The sequence below is a fragment of the Ochotona curzoniae genome, unplaced genomic scaffold, assembly GCF_017591425.1.
Source record: "Ochotona curzoniae isolate NIBS_2020 unplaced genomic scaffold, NIBS_Ocur_1.0 scaffold_4683, whole genome shotgun sequence".
In the NCBI taxonomy this organism is placed as follows: domain Eukaryota; kingdom Metazoa; phylum Chordata; class Mammalia; order Lagomorpha; family Ochotonidae; genus Ochotona; species Ochotona curzoniae.
In genome coordinates this window covers 23,878,230-23,896,086 of record NW_024467121.1, presented here as the reverse complement: position 1 = coordinate 23,896,086, position 17,857 = coordinate 23,878,230, and the positions used below count along the sequence as shown (strand labels likewise).

General features: G+C 37.0%; 1 protein-coding gene across 11 annotated transcripts in view; it reads right to left on the bottom strand.

Annotated features, from left to right (window-relative positions):
• Positions 1–17,857, bottom strand: part of CEP170 (centrosomal protein 170) — a 111,765-nt gene that overhangs the window by 54,833 nt on the left and 39,075 nt on the right. For all 11 annotated transcript variants that reach the window (XR_005882485.1, XM_040967811.1, XM_040967807.1 and 8 more), the window contains exons 5-8: positions 16,941–16,999; positions 16,686–16,848; positions 15,585–15,719; positions 3,988–4,473 (exon numbers count right to left, since the gene is read on the bottom strand). Coding sequence is in view for 10 of the 11 variants with exons in the window: in XM_040967811.1 (XP_040823745.1) it covers positions 3,988–4,473; positions 15,585–15,719; positions 16,686–16,848; positions 16,941–16,999 (843 nt within the window). In the remaining variant the exon portion in view is untranslated. The remainder of the gene's footprint in view (positions 1–3,987; positions 4,474–15,584; positions 15,720–16,685; positions 16,849–16,940; positions 17,000–17,857) is intronic.

Below are 17,857 nucleotides of genomic sequence, written 5' to 3'. Positions count from 1 at the left end.
TCCATATGGGAGACCAAGATGAAACTCCTGGCTCCTGGTCAGGCCCAGTGCTGGCCTTTTGGCCATCTGGAGAATAAACCAGGAGATGGAAGATCTGTCTGCCTGTCTGTCTCTCGGTATCTATCACTCCTCCATTTCTGTAACTTTCTAAATATAAAAATATGAAAAATTTTTTTACTATAACTGCGTGATTACAACATGAAATTATTGGAAAATTATAGTTACTCTAAGTCTTAGATGAAATTACAAATCACTTTATATTATGCTTCTTTAGAAGCAATACATGAATCTAGTGTACTGAAAAGTAGACTGGTACATTCTGATACTTCTAGAAACAAATTAATCTTTTTTCAACTTCACAGAGCAAAGAATTTTAATGTGAACACCTGTGGGATAATGTAATTTTGAGCAAGATGATGATCAAAACTGCTGGATATGGGGAAGAGGAGCAAAAGACATATATGTCTAGGGGGAAAGATGATTTCAATGTTCATTGCTTTGTTCCTAATGTATTTAGAGGTCACCTAACAGTTGTACATAGAAGCTGGCATTTGATCCACTCCTTGGTTGTCTTTGTCCTATTCAAGAATACTTGGCTTTGATCCCAATTCCAGTTTCTTAACAAGGCACACCTTAGAAGTTAGCATCACTAACTTTTTGAATTAGATGGCTCAAGTGGGTGGGTCCCTGCCATCCATATGGGACACCTCAACTGAAGTTCTGGCTCCCTGTTTTGTTATTGGTATTTGGGGAAGAATCCAAAAGGTGAGAATGCTCCCTTTCTTTCTCTCTCTGTTTCTAATAAACAAATAAATAAAAAGTAGCAAAAAAATAAGAATATGAAAGGAATAAGACTCAGAAGTGAGAATGGCATAACACACAGGAAAGGATGACATTCTGGAAAAGTATGCAGGTACACAAAGGGAGTGAATAAGAACAACATGAACAGTGGTAGGGGAACACTTCCATTAAAATGATAGCAATATTATAAGATAGACACAAACAAGAGTTTTAAAAAAATCTTTCCTCAAACGATTAATTGTGGATAATGCAATCAGCAAACAAAAACACAAGTTTTAACAGAATTCCTTATTCAGTTAATTAAGCCAGGAATCATGGATAGTAACATAGAAAACCAAACAAAATCACTGGTACAAAAATAAGATTTCTTAGACACTACATTTTACAACCTATTTAATTCATTTTTTAAAAATTTATTAAAGATGAGTCCAGTTTGCAAGGGCTATAAATAAATTGCAATGTTTCCTGCATGACAAGGACAAATAACCCATGTCAAAATATACTCAAATATTTAAAACAATATATCACCAGTACAGAATTCATTTCTTGCTTCAACAGATAAAATTTTACACTTGATGGTGTCAGACCTTTTCAAGTTATCTATACACACTATCTAATTAAAATCTCTTCACAGACTGGCTATTTTGTTTTACAAAATTATTATTGCTTCTTGTATTTCTCCATGGTGCACAAGGCAAGACATATGCTCTACAATTTTGTTTTTACTTAAAAAAAAAAGTCCCTAATAAACTTTCCTCACTGTTCCTTTTGCCTATCGTTAACTATGTCTAAATATGCTCACATTCTTTTAATAATGTTTTAGGGCAGATTAGTTGTACCAAGTCAGTACTAACTGCCAAAAGAAGGTGCAACTCTCCCAAAGGGTAAAAGTGTATGGGCTTTGTGAACAATATTTTCCTCACTGTCCCAAAGCACGTGCACTTTACTCTTGTAGGAGCAAGTATTTTTTTGTTTCTGTTTTGCCTATTTTCAATTCTTTGGCTAATTAAACAGTTGCTGGAAGTCTTAATTTTTAATAAAATTGCTACTAATTACTATAACTACATTTATTTAGTGGTTCAGTGTATACTTTTTACGTCCTGAGTTGTGGAAAATCATTACATAATGGTGGCAGTCTTTTATAAAAAGTCAAACATCACTTACAAATATTATTCAAAAATCAAATTAATCTATCTTGTATTAAAAATTTTGGCCACAAAACCATTTTGTTGGATGGTTTCTTACATGGTCTACAATAAAATAGTAAAGAAAGGTCTCGGTAATCAAAAAAACTGGAATATCAGCTCACATGTAAATCAGTTTTGAAGAATACTATCTCATGATGAAATTTCTGAAATTACATTATCTAATCATCACTTATCTAATCATTTCATCTAATCATCAATACACAGAAACAGCAAGTTCTTCAACATTAGTATCTTTCTAGTTGGAATTAGACCAGCAAATAGGCCTACTTCAAGAGTAGAGACTGTTTGAAAATGATATCTTAAAAGAAACAGCTAACATGGAAAACAGGCATGATTTCAAAAGTATTTGTAATATAAAATAAAACAATATAAATGTTTTAGTAGGTAAAGGTATTTTTCAATAACATCTTTAAAAGCATATTTTGACTCCTTTCTGGAGCTTTTATTAAGAGTTGTTTAAAAAGGACTAGCTTTTGCTAAATTTTCAATCTACATGACCTCTTATGCTAGAATGTCAATATTATTTACTCAACTCTCATAAATGATCACTTTGTAAAGTAGGCTTTAGTCTAGACACATATATCCAGATGTCAATTTTGTGTTATTATTGTATGGTAGAATTAAAAAGTCACAAGAAGTTACCAAAGGTTCAAATGCAGGTCAATTGCTGATGACAATAACATTACAACAGGTGCCAACAAACAGACAATAGCATTATCTCAGTATTCAGAGATTAATCTCTATTTATCTTATTAGTAAACAAGAAATGAGTACAAGACTATTATGAGGTCTTCATTACTTGGTTAGAATTCCAGGACACTCTGCTCACTGAAAGTAAAGCATACATTGTGCTATTCAAATCACTGAGTGCTTGACAACTGCTCAAGCTCCGGTGAAGTGCTAAGGATGCAACAGACAGCACTTTTCTCAAAGTCCGTTAACTCCCAATAAAGCAACAGGATGATGAGATTAGCACAATAGCAATTTGCTTCTCCTATGGATATTATTAAATAAAGAGAAAAGCAATTTGTGCCCAATTAATTTTAAAATGAAGCCAACAGGGGAAAAAAAGGTTATCTGCTATTTCACTGTACAAAGTACTCATTCTGACCATGTACTACAATATGTGGGGGCAGGTGTTATGTCACAGTAAGTTAAGACACCACTTGGGACACCAGCACCTTAGCTCAAGTACATGAGTCCCTGCCATCCATATGATAGACCTGGATGGAGATCCTGGCTACTGGCTTTAGCTTCACCAAGTTCCAGCCTATTATTGCCATTTGGGAACTGAACTAGCAGATGAAACATCTATTTCCTGCCTTTCAAATAAATAATCTTTTTATTTTTAAAAGCATACATATTTCATAAATGAACATTCAATTGGTTTTCATAAACCTTACAAAATTCCAAGATTAATAGATTATTAGCAAATATTTCTAAACCAAAAATATTTGTTCTGTGAAAAACCACCTGGAAATAGTTCGAAGTACTAAATTAATCATATCTTGTGCCTACATGGAACTTTTGGCCCATACCAAATGTTTTAAAATTTATTCCAAAATTTAGATATTGATATTTTACTGGAAGCATCATACTGAAGAACAGAATCCAACATATCTTTTCTTAAATTAAGAAAATGATGGGAACTGTCTTCTAGGAAATTCCACTGGTGAACTGATAACATTTTATAATGCCACAAGACAAATATATATATATATATTTGAAAAAAAAAAAGACAAATAATGAGCAAATTGGCCAGGGCAATGTTACAGTTGTGGTTTATGGCTAAATATAAACTTGAAAAGAGAAGAAATTTTCTACGACATAATTGCTGAAAGTTGTTTACTACAGAGATCAAATTTTACTTTTTCTAAAATAGGAAGTTCTGAAATGATCAGTAATTATCAAATGGTTGTTTGGTATAAAAATCAGAATTTTGTTTTTCCAAATTTCTGAAATGATCAATTCACTTTACCTTTCAACCTTTTCAAGTATACTGGAACATCACTTTTAATACTTTTTGAATCCTCTTCTGTTCTTTCCCATACCATTTGTGGAGGGTTGTTTTGTGCTAGCCAGTCAGCTACTTTGTTTTCCGGTGCCATCATTCCTGTTTGAATTCCCGGCAAGTCTTGAGTCCCAGGGGAAGATTTCTTTGACTTGTGGCGTTGATCAGAAGCAAATTTTGTCACATGGTCTCTAATGGTTACCTTTCCTGGGGTACTGTCATCAAATTCAATGGTAAATGAAGCATGCCCTGCACCTGCTGTATGAGGACTTGACGTGTCTTTTGTTGGAATCTCATGAATAGTGCTCTCTGTTATTTGTGATAGTTGCTGGAACTCTTTTGTAGGAATTTCAAAATAACTTGGTTCCCTACAGAAAGGAAAAAGTGCTTCTTCATTTGTGGCTGCAGAAGGCTGTTCCTCAACTTGCTTGGCATTGGCATCTACGCTGCACCCTAGTAAGAGAAATAAGAGAAAATTCAAAAGATTTGGGAACATCTAGAACTTCAGAGTCTAGAAATGCCCACGTGTAGTAATTTATAAAACTCAGAAGCTAGATCAGTCTGTATGAAAAACAATGACATCTATATCAATTAAAAAATGCCATGAAAAAAAGAACCTGAGAAATAAACATGCCATTCAATAATCAATAAGGGATGCAAGATAAGTAGCAGCAATGAATCAAAAAGATAAGAAATCAGTTAAGAGATCAACCTGGTATGGCTAGCGCCATATAGTGACAATTTAGATACAGAGCTCATCTAGATGAAAAAGAGTTTAAATCAAATGTTGATAGAGATGCACCTTCAATATATCTATATATAGAGAATGATAGAAAAAAGCATGAATTTATCAAGTCAGAGGATAAGTGTCTACAAACATAGAGCTCAAAGGAGAACAGGTGCTCAAATAAATATGTAAACATGAAGTCATAAGTAAGCAATGTTTTAGAATCATCCCACTTACCATTGATTCAATAGAGACTTGACTTTCAGAACACCAGAATAATACTGATGTGTGATCTTTGCAAGACACACTTTCTAAGACTAAAAGAGTAAAGATCTAAATATACTGTGCTTGAATTTCAATGTGAGCGGCAGCATAAAAGAAATAAGAATAGAAAGTGCATTTGGCAATCAATAATTCTAAAAAATATTAGTTCACATTTTTATATAGCAGGGTGTGTGCAATCATCAAAAATCCTCAGAAGAAAGCTGAATTGTAAATCTCAAATTATCAACAAAAATTGGCAAGAGAAACTAATTCAGAAACACTATTATCCTTCTCTTGTCTCAGAAATTAATATTAAAGTACAAATATTGATACCTACATAAAATACACATTAATGAAAACAACTAAAATGGTTTCCTGTATGTTATCAGATAGTAAAAATAAATTTTAAAAAATGAAGATTTAACTGCTTTATTGCTGTGGAAACCAAAGAATCTTGTCTATCATCAAGACGGTTGAAGCCTATGTTCAAATGAAAGATATTCCCCTACAGACAAAAAATCAAGTGTGTTTTTCTAAACACACTGGCACAAAAATCATTCACAATTTATCAGCAAGAAAAAGAAAGAGGGATACTAAGATGTTTCATATCATTTTCTAATTAAGTGAAGTATTTGGTCTTTGGATAAAACTGTTCAAATATTACGTATTCTTGATGGGATTCATCAGGAGTTGTAACCGATTTGCTCACAGTATCATAACAGTGAAACAATCTCAAACATATTGACTCTGGGATTACAGAATGGGACAGTAAAATCTCTCTAATCAAGCGTACAGTAGAAGATATAGAAGTCTACTTCCAAATAACAAGTCTAAATTATATTTAATAGTAAATTATATTAAGAAGTAAAAGAGAATAGCTAACTAATCATTTCCTTTTTTTAAGATTTATTTATTTTTATTATTACAAAGTCAGATATACAGAGAGGAGAGACAGAGAGGATGATCTTCCGTCCATTGATTCACTCCCCAAGTGAGCGCAATGGCCAGAGCTATGCCAATTCGAAGCCAGGTTCCAGGAACTTCTTCCAGGTCTCCAACAAAAGTGCAGGGTCCCAAGGCTTTGGGCCGTCCTCAACTGCTTTCCCAGGCCACAAGCAGGGAGCTGGATGGGAGTGGAGCTGCTGGGATTAGAACTGGGCCCATATGGGATCCCGGCATGTTCAAAGCGAGGACTTTAGCCACTAGGCCACGCTGCCAGGCCCACTAATCATTTTCAATATAAAAACTACCTTTTCCAAAATTCACTGTTTTTCCTTCCATCAAAAATGAAGACCATTATGCTCAGTGAAATAAGTCAGTATCAAAAGGACAGATACCCTGCATTCTCTGATATAAGGCAGGCACCCTTCATACAAAACACAAAACAAACAGGTGTGTAGGTAAATAAGTATAGACATATGCTCTTATAAATGACCTGGAGACTGGCGTAGCAGGAAGTGAGGAAACACTGCAGTGTGCGCATCTACTGTAGAAAAAAGGACTCTTAATGAAACTGCTAAATACACCTCGACAATTTAATACCAGACTGTTTTCCACTGCCTATACTTATAATACCATGATATACTTAAAGAGCAGAAAGTTGGAATTGTAACTGTAGCTGAAGGACTATATTACTGTAATACTATGAGGGAAAATGTTTGGCGGGGGGAATGGAGAAGGAGGGGAAGGGAGGAATCCCTATATCTAGAAAGCTGTATCATGGAAAATAACAATAATAATTGTAAATAGTTTAGGGAAAAAATGACTAATCTAACATGATCCTTAATGACAAAAAGTCAAGTTTTAGCAGTTTCTTAGAATGTTAATCTCTCTTTTTCTCAACAAAAAGATAGCTATTTAGACTTTGAGTGTTTACTCTCAAATCTTGGCAATATAATTTTCACAATAATAAACTGCACTGGACATTCTTTATATTTTAATAAACCCACCAAAGCTGTCTGGGTTTATTTTCAGATTTTTGCTTTACTATGTAAAACATTCTGCACTTGATTAAGTCCAATAAGCATGACTGGTTTATACATGATTCCTTTATATAAGTTTGTTTTTGCTTGGCTCACCCTTTATGTAATGGAGTAATATATACTGCTTCACTACCCAAGTGAAAGTTATGTGGCTAAGCAATGAGAAACCCCTCCAACACGCACACACACACACACACACACACACACACACACCATGAGTCCATGAGGAACTCACTCATTATTCACTTGTCATTCCTATTTCAAAGGAGCACTAGTTAATAAGCAATTTATTTAGAAATCTGTTTCTAAAAATATCAAGTATAAAAATTAAATGGAAAGGCAGCATTTACTGCACAGCCTGGTTTACTAGAAATATAGAAGATACGAAGTTAGATAAATCCTGTCTCCATTGTCTTTAATTCTCATTTTCCTCCTCATGGCATGGTACAATAAAATCTAGCCATAGATACAATGAAGATGTGGCGAGATGAACAGTGTGGGGTAGCCAAAACACAAATAAAATGGCTTTCTTTTCCTTGTCCATCATGATAACCACTAGAAAAAATAATAAAAATAAAATCCTAACAACAAAAATCTCAAGGAATATGAAAGTGCTCATTCTTTAATACTCTTTAGCTTTATTAATGTAAAGCTCCTCAATTAAAACTATTTCAGTATATTTTCAAATGCATGCATAGAGTCTGGAGGGACTACAGAAATGAGGATTAAAATCAAACATCCTGCCCTGTGAAGTAAGTCAAGTGGTAGAGGCAGGCCTGTGGAATAATCGGTTCATTTGTGGCCTCCATCACTTTCTTGACTGCTCCACTTCTGATCCATTTCATGCATTCACTTGAGAGAGTCAGAAGAAGCTGCTGGTTCCTGGCTTCAGCCTGGCCCTACTATGACAGTTATGGCCACATGGGGAGTTAACCGGAGGATAAGATACTCTTACATAGCTCCTTCTCTCTATAAATCTGCACAAAGCTGCAATGATGATATCTCATTCCGCTTGAGACATACATCCTGGCTTGTCTATTTAAGTATTTCAAAATACAAAGACTGGGAAACACATTAAAAATGAGATGCAACTCGCTAAAAATGAGATACAATTTGAAAGTTTCCAAATTTAGAAAGTATTTACAACTTAAATTAACATGGAGACAAAGCTAACAAGTGGAAAAGTGTTAACGACAGATAAGTTGAAGGCAATTTTTTCTTCTTAATAGGATTCAAAATATTCACATAACTTTTTTTTTCCCACTGGAAGGTCAGATTTACAAAGACAAACAGAGAAAGATCTTCCATCCACTGGTTCATTCCCCAAGTAGCCACAAAGGCCAGAGTTGAGCCAACCCAAACCTAGGAGCCAAGAACCTCTTCTGGGTCTCCTACACAAGTGCAGTGTCCCAAGGCTTTGGGCTCTCCTTGACTGCTTTTCCACGCCACAAGCAGGAGGCTGGAAGAGAAGCTGAGCATCCAGGATAAGAACTGGCCCATATGGGATCCCGGTACAGGTAAGGCAAGAACTTTAGCCACTAGGGAACTGCGCCAGGCCTAAAATATTCATATGACTTTAGGAGAACTTAATTTCTCTGATGTGATTATTTGCTTTCAGAAGTTTTCAGGGTATAGTATTACAAAGATTTTAGAACCTTAGAACCGTGGAAAACATAATTCTAGATACAAGAAAAATGAAGAAGCTGACATTCTATTATTATTTCTGGAAGGTTATCTTTCCATCAAAAATATTTGATTTTTAATTTATAAGAATTGGCAACCAAGCAGCAAATTAATTTTAATTGTTACTGACACAGTATACTTATAAAACAAATCATGAAATTAGTAATTTATATTTCACAATTGAAAGTTGGCTTTAAAAGTATTGTGATAAGTGTCTCAGGCCAACGTTATGTGATATGATATTAGCATCCCCAAATGGATGCTGGTTCAAGATGTGGCTACTTCTGGGCCAATTCTCTGCTAATGGCCAGGGATTTTAGCCAGGGGATGATCCAAGTGTTTGTGTCCATGCACACACATGGGAGACCAGTCTGACATTCGCGGGTGTTAGTTCTGGCCTGGCTCAGCCCTGGCCACTGCAGCCATTTGGGGTGTACAATAGCGATGAAGGATCTCTGTCTTTCTCACTCTGTGTCTCTCCCTCTTTCTCTGTAGCTCTTCTAAATTTAAAAAAAAAAAAGAATTTTTTTTTAAAAAAGCATGTTCAAATGATCAAATTAAGTTTTCCTTGGTGTGCATTCAAAATTTGACTCTGAGATCTCTGCTAGTTTTATAGATTCTTCCAGGTCAGTGAACTATTTTCCATATCCTGTATTTTTCTTTTAAGATTTTACTTATTGGAGAATCTAGATGGCAGAATAGGGTAAAGACACGTTTAAACAGAGAAATATTAGACAGTGTGAAGCAGAGAGGGCACATTCCAGAAAACAGGAGAGAACAAAACAACAGCAGAGGGGTACCTGGAGTCTGACAGACACAGGAAAGCAGCGGACACAACAGTGTGTTGTTGCAGTGACTGATACCCCAGTAGCATTCAGCAAGTGGCGATCTGAACTCCACCAGCAGGTGGTACTATACCAGCAACCAGGTGGGAAGGGACATTCACTTGAAACTCAGGAGGTGAACCCAGATAAAGAACTGTCCATCCTGCTGATCTGTTTGTTTTGACCAGGAGCACAGACAGAGCAGCAGATCTCAGACAGGAGGTGCTGGAAAAGGGTGGATTTAATACTCCAGTTCGCTGCCTGGAGCCGAATCTGGCGACATTTTGTTTAAGAAGGCAAAGCTGGGGGGCAGTACTGCACATGCACTGAGCTGGGAGTGAGCTGGCTTACTGAACTTAACATGGCATCGTACAGGTTTCACCCAAGACAGGTCCAGGCAGCCCTCAGATCTTACAGCCAGCAGATCAAGAACTCTAGTAGTGGCACATCAGGTACCATTTCCTATGGTGTGACAAAGAAGGACTGCAGGGACAACAGTGAGCTGCACACGCCCTGAGTTTGATGAGAACCTGCTGAGCTCACTGCATAGCACTGGCCCCACAGGAAAATAATACCAACTATGGCATCAGACAGGCAAAAATAGGTATATGTGGCTGCTGACCTAACGTCCAACAGGTTCCTGCAGATCAGCACCACAACAACCTAGCTATTCAGGACTCCTGCTGTCTCCCTAATCCCGGGACCTGCTCAAACTGGAAGTGGGAGAAAGGTTGTACACACAAAGGTGCAGTCTCAGCATGGTACTACAGGGTGGAGACTGGTGTACCAGGAGCTGGGGCTACAGAGGCTATGGTGGAAATCTATCACAAGAACCCAGACCTGAACTCACTGGAGGGAAAGGCACAGCTGACTGCAAACAAAGAGCCATGTAGCAACTGCAATAAGTAAAATCAAACTGTAGATCTGTGGGTGACAGAGCTTAGAAACCTGCCCCAAGGAGAAGAATCTGATAACCAGACATACAATGACCAACAGCAAAAGAAGAGACAGAGGCACAATGAATATTACTGAAGACTTCTCTGCAAAGGAGCAAAAGCTTTGCCAACCTCAGAGTTCACTGAGGAAGACATCGAGAAAATGGGGGATCTAGAATTCAAAACACTTGCTATGAAGCTTCTTATTAACAAGAAGAAGCACGTCATGCAGGCATCCAAGGAATTTAAGGAATATGGCACACTGGAAATGAACCAAATGAAAGTTGATATATCAGAAATGAAGAATACAGTGGAGCAAATTAAAAGTAGAGTGGAGGGTCTCCAAAATACAATAAAGCAAGCAGAAGAAAGAATCTCAGATTTAGAAATTGTCACCCAGGATAATATACCCAGCAAAACTTTGCTTTGTCTTTAAACATGAAATAAAATTCTTCCATAGTAAAGGAAAGTTAAAATATGCCTCTTTCCAAATCTGCCCTACAAATGATACCTAAAGGTGTTCTCTTCACAGAGAAAAGGAGAAGGGCCACACAAAAATCAAAGGCAAATGCAAAGAACATCCCCGTAAAGTAAAAACAAGAGTGCCTGGTGCTGTAGCCTAGCAGCTAAGGTCCTTGCCTTGAAGGCATCAGGATCACACGTAGGTGCCGCTTCTAATCGCAGCAGTCCTACTTCCTATTCAGCTCCCTGCTTGTGGCCTAGGAAAGCAGTCGAGGATGGCACAAAGGCTTAGGACCCTGCAGTCACGTGGGAGAACTGGAACAGGATCTAGGCAACTGGCTTTGGATTGGCACAGCACTGGACACTGATGTCACTTGGGGAGTGAATCATCAGATGGAAGATATTTGTCTCTCCTCCTCGCTGTATATATCTGATTTTGCAATAAAAATAAAAAAAAATTTTAAACAATGCAAAAACAGAAGTAACAACAGAAGATCAATGAGCCATTGCTAAACTGACAGGACCAAATTACCACCCATTAATATCAACCCTGACTTTTTTGGTTAGTTTTATCCTTTCAACACACTTTCTTTGATTAAATTCAACGACTCATAGATCATACAGTAACATCATTTTCTTTAAGTTAAGTTCTTGAATTTCATTTCTTCAGCGATACATTAGTCATTCAGTAGCATGTTATTTAACTTTATGGTGTTGCTAATTTCTTTTTTTCCCTCCTGTTGTTGATTTTGTTTTGTGGCTTTTCATTTAAGGGGATGTATAGTAACTGTGTAATAGACTGTCATATCCAGATGTGAGGATGCAGTTTGGTACGCATCTCTGTTTCCAGACAAAGATGCACTCCCAATGAAACTGTTTACTATATCTTGACAATAGGATGCTGGACTCTCTGCCATTGTCCATGCCCACAATAATGAACATATGAATGTGTAGGGAGAACTACGCTATAGTAATGACATAGAGGGGCAGGAAATTGGGGAGGGAATAAGGGAAATCCCAGGGCCTAAGGAGCTGTATCATAAAATGATAGTAATAAAAAGAAATAAAAAAAAAAGGATAGAGAAGTTGCAATTCTAAGATCCATCAAAGAAAAGCTCCCTTTTGTAATATGGATATGCACAGGAAATGGCATGATTGCTTTAGATTTTTCAACTTGAGTAAAATTAGTGAAGCAGTTTTTCGGAAATCACTAGCACTAGGTGAGCCGATTTAAAAAATTACGGAAATGTGATCATTGAAAGAAATAATAAATCCTTAAAAAAAAGAATTTACTTAGTTTTATTCGATATTCAGATATACAGAGAGGAGGAGAAACAGAGCTGATTCCTTATCCAAGCAGCCATAGTGGCTAGAGTTGATCTGATCCAAAACCAGGGGCCAGGAGTTTCTTCTGGTTTCCGACATGCATGCAGGGTCCCAAAGCCTAGGGTCCCTGCACGCACACGGCACAACAGATGGAGTTACAGGCTCCTGACTTTCACTCGGTCCAGGCCTGGCTACTGTGGCCATCATGGCGAATGAACCAGAATATTAAAGATCTCTATTTCTCACTTTCTCCTTAACTATTTTTAAAATTCATTTTTATTGCAAAGTCAGATATATAGAGAGGAGGAGAGACAGAGAGGAAGATCTTCCATTCATTGATTTACTCCCCAAGTGACTGCAACAACAGGAGCTGCACTGATCCAAAGCCAGTACCCAGGAGCTCTTCCAGGTCTCCCACGCTGCTTTGGGCCATCCTTGACTGCTTTCCAAGGCTACAAGCAGAGAGCTGGATGGGAAGCAGGGCCGCTGGGATTAGAACTGGCACCCATATGAGATCGTGATGCGTTCAAGGTGAGGACTTTAGCTGCTAGGCCATGGGACCGGGCCCTCTCTTTAACTTTTAAAATAAATAAATAAACCTTAACAAAATAAACAAATGAACAAAACAATAACTACCTTTAGGTATTGCTGCAAGGATTAAATGACTAATTGTCCAGAAAATATTTATAAGAGTTTCTAGTTAAAGTAAACACCACTGTAGTATTGAGCATTAATATAAATCATGGTGTGCCTTCTGTATAAAAGATATATACACACTATACACTTCATTATATTCCAGAAGTTATGGACTTCAAAAATCATGGGCCCGGCACAGTGGCGCAGTGGTTAAAGTCCTCGCCTTGCACGCCCGGGATCCCATATGGGCTCCGGTTCTAATCCCGGCAGCCCTGCTTCCCTTCCAGCTCCCTGCCTGTGACCTGGGAAAGCAGTCGAGGACGGCCCAAAGCTTTGGGACCCTGCACCCATGTGGGAGACCTGGAAGAGGCTCCTGGCTTCGGATCGGCATAGTATGGGCCGTTGCGCTCACTTGGGGAGTGAATCATTGGATGGAAGATCTTCCTCTCTGTCTCTCCTCTCTGTATATCCGCCTTTCCAATAAAAAAAAATAATAAAAATAAATCTTTAAAAAAATAATTAAAAAAAATCATAGGTGATAGGGAGAAATAAATTCACAAAGACTAGGTAAAAATCACTGACACAACAATTGTTAGATTTTCTTTTACAATAATTATATTCAGATATTTTTATAGAAAGTTCCCTACCCCCATACTGATGGCATAGTGATAGTATATCATATGATACTTAGAATAAGGAATTGATCACTTAGTTGTAGAGGAGGTATAAACACAGTGTGTGAAATGGTATGACTAGCAATTCATAACACAGACACAACATGGATTTTATATCACACGATCTATGTGTGCTCCCAGTCTGGGAGTGCCACGTAGGCAAGGATTTGCAACTTATGGAGGGCTGCAGTGGGAAAGAGCATTACGTCAACTGGTTATGAAATTTGAGGATCACTAGGGAAAGAGGAACAAATTAGAGAATTTCAAAACATGGCAGAGTTTAACAGCTTTGGCAGGCAGAAGAAAATCACTGAAATTGCTTGACAAATGGGACTAAAAATCAGTTCAATCTGTTACACAAAATGAACTGCCAAAGAGTTGAGAGGGGAGCTTGGAAGTAGTTACGATGTGTTAAGGCAAGAAGAAACAGGTAGCAAATCAAGACAAACAAGACAAAGGGAAGACACAAAATTTTCAAATATAGTAGAAATTCTAGATTGATTTCCAAAAGAATTTTCTGTTATCTCACTACTAGAAAGATTCCAACATTCTCAGTTATGTCCTGAAACAGCTCATGCACCTTTAAGGAGAAACTAACTCCACACTCGGGTTCAAGGTTAGCAAGATGGCACAGAAATAACCTTTTAAGCCTTAGGGACTGGTTCAGAAATAAGGAGGTACCCGACTCCTGAGCTTCTAAGAAGCCAGTGAGGAGACAAATGCGTTGAGAACTATGGGGGACATTTTTCTTCTACATGCTGTCTTCTGAAAACAACCTTTCTTCTTTTCTGCTGGATGGGATCCTAGCGGCATGTTTCTCTGGCTGCAGCTGGCAGGTAGTCTATGAGTCGCAGAGGCCATGGACACCAAGACTGAGTGACAAAAAGAAACTGGCTAGCCAACGACATTGTGGAGCAGCTTCATGAGTAACCCTAGCAGAGTTCAGTTATGCGAACCAAAAATTTCCTTCCAGTTCAGTGTGAGGGAGAATTTCTGTTATTCAAACTGAAGGCATGATAAAAAAATAATCCTTGCACTTCATGCTTGGACATGAACAGAAAAAAAAAACAAACCACAAAACCTTGTTGGTGACAGAAGCAAGGAAGCTGTGATGGAATTTATTTGCAAAGTTGAGAAATTCAGTTTTGGACAATGTAAAGCCAAGCTCATAATGCAACTTGTAGCCTAAAGCATGTCTAAAAAACAAATGTTCTTATTCTGCAGCAGAGAAAATGTCTTATTTACCTTACAGAATTAGGGTCAAAGGCAGCAAACAGAACAATTCTGGTTAAACTTTTCTTTGCCCAAGTCAGACTAAATTTTCCACAGGACCCTGGGTGACTTGACTTAATTCCATCAGTTCTGGGTCCTTATCAGCTGGTATCACTGAAACTGTCTGTTTCATCTTTCTGGTTTCTTCCCAAGGTGCTTATGCAACAAAAAACTGATATCTCCATTTATTTCCTGGAAATCTTGATTTTCTGGCTTCACAAGTGAAATGCTCCATCAACAAAAGAATATATTCTTTGATCATCAATCTGAGAATCTAACACAAGACTATCTTCATTCTGGCTGAACTCAGATAAATCTGTTGCTGAAACAATTCCAAATATTGGGCAGAATGAAGCTTGAAAGAAGTAATCTTGCACAGTAGTTCTGAACATAGGAAAAACTGCTTACGTAAAAATACACTTTTGAATCCAGTGAAAACATAACATTAGATTGTATCTATTATTTTGGTCTAGTTGGTGTATTTAAATAACTACTTTAGAAAATACTTGAAAAGTTCAGTAATAACCTACTTTTCCAATTTTAACTATCTTACAGCTGAAAAAATATTTTAAATAATGTGTTTACAAAGATGCTGGAATTTATACTTTGTGAACACTAGTCATGATAAATTAAGATAAAATCACCAAAACATTATTTGTTATTAAATTATGGACTTCTAGTAGATCATCTCCTTTTAGTATAGAGAGAATTTTGTTTAATCATAAATGCTTTGCAAAATATTCATTTTATGTCACAGTTGCTGAGATTTTTTTTTTTACCTGATGTTCCAGTTTCATGATTTTTTTCTTCAGTTTTTCCATTTGACTTGAAAGCTCTTTTTTCATCTACCTCATCATCCCCCCACCATGATGGCTGCCCATATAATGGAGTACCTCGAGGCACAGCAGAAGTATCTGGAAAGAGGTAGGGGAAAAATCCATCTAAAGCAGATGAAGCAAGAAAAAAAAGGAGAGGGGCACGCTCAGAAAATAACAGGATTGTCTGCCTGAGTACATAGGAAAAGCAAAGTACAGTCTAGATATCTTAAAACTACTCTATGATGATGAGTAACTTAGTATTTGTAAAACCTTATACAAGGTTGACATGGATAAATAAGTGAAAATTTGCATTAATCAGATATTTAAGTAATACAACTCACCGTATGTCAGCAGCGTTTTGCAAAAGAGTTCTGAGTCCTTCAGTGTACAAGCCAACCACTTGAAACAAGTGGCCTTTGACTGCAGTATTTGAACAGGCAGTGGCCTTAGAACAAATTTGCTAAAACCAAGTAATAATCAACCAAAGAAGAATGAAACCAGCATGAACAGAAAGGACTCATTAAGGCTAAACCAAATAAATTTTGGCACAAGTAACCATTTTTTAGATTCTGTTTTAAATCTAAGTATTGTAGCTACACATAAAGCGGATGGAAACAAACAGACTTTTATTTGGGCAAATGTGATAATGTCTACCAATTTAAAAATGTGTCAGGCTGAAAAAGATTTTTAATGTAACTCTGATAGCTCTAAGAATGATAAATTCTATGATGATTTAGCATTTTTACATTTAGAATTTTTTTCATTTTAATTCATTTGCTATTAATCCAAAAGAATATGTGCACAAATAACCAAAATTTCATGAGGTTAAAAACAAATGACTTATTTCCATCAAATACTTGAACATTAAGTAGGACAACCATAACTACCCTATACATATAAAACTAATGTTCTTTCTAAAGAAAGCATTGTCTGTACTGCAATGTATCTGAAATTTTTATTGTATAACTTTTCTATTTGGACTTGGCCATATTTTCAGGAACAAAGTCTGCATACACTTCAAACTTCGGCATAAATGTGGTATTTTCGAAGAGGTCAGCTCACCAGCAGCCTTTTCCTCAGACTTCAGGGCTTCTGTAGCTTTGTGCTGCACTTCCGTGGCAGAATCTGCTGCCTTTGAATCTGTGCTTTTGGCACTTGCAGATTTTGATAATTCAGATTCTGAAGACTTTTGGGACAACTGAAGCTGGATGGTAAACTTCTCATGCTATAGAACATTTCAAAACGAAAAGTGAAATATCCATGAGAGAAATTCACTTTAATTAATGTTAGGTGTCCATAAGAGATCAAAACTTTTACCTTAAGAGCTTCTTCTGGGACCCTCATTTCTCCTCGTACAACAGTAAAAAGATTTGTATGTAAAACAGGGATAAGGAAGATATAACTTTAAAATTCTGGTAACCAAACTTGAAGTGGTTATCTTACTTAATTGATAAAATTATCCTAAAGCAACAATTACAGAAATATCATATTTCCCTTAACAGCTAAATGTTAAAATGGGCTCACAATTGTAAAACACTTTAAATACCCAAAACCTTATAGACCACTAAATATTTTTTATTTCTTCATTGTCTCAAAAAATTTTTTTTCAGAGATAGAAAGCAGAGAAAGCCCAGGGAGCTCCAGCCAGTGCCCGGCTGTCCCGAGGCCTGTGGGAGCCAGGGCCTGGCCGGGCTGAAGTGGGAACTGGGAGTCGACAGCCGGGGGCAGGAACTCACTCAGATCTCCTACCTACTGGAACCATCACCTGCTTACTCCCAAGATGGATCTTAACAAGAAACTCAAATAAGAAGCACAGTCAGGACTTGAACCCAGACACTTTGGCATGCTGACCCATAGGATAAACAACTGCCCACACCATGTATTTCTACCATAAAGCAATAGCGGCATTCAAGATGCAAACAGCAAGGGATAATCAGAGCACAAGGACCTTTTCAGTCTTCACCAGCAACAGTAAGACATGACAGCCCTGAAGAAAAAGCACCTGCATCGTATTATTTTACTAAACAATCATAAAAATGTAAAAGGAAATACCTCATCAGTGATTTCCCATAATCACATACACTGATAATCACAAACACTGATAAAAATAAAGTTCATTTTTCAAAAGCAAAAAAAAAAAAAATTAGGGCCCTTACAGTAGTCACAACCACCCATTTTATCCATGAATTGCAAAAGGGTCATATTACATTATCAAACAACTGATTCTATACAGA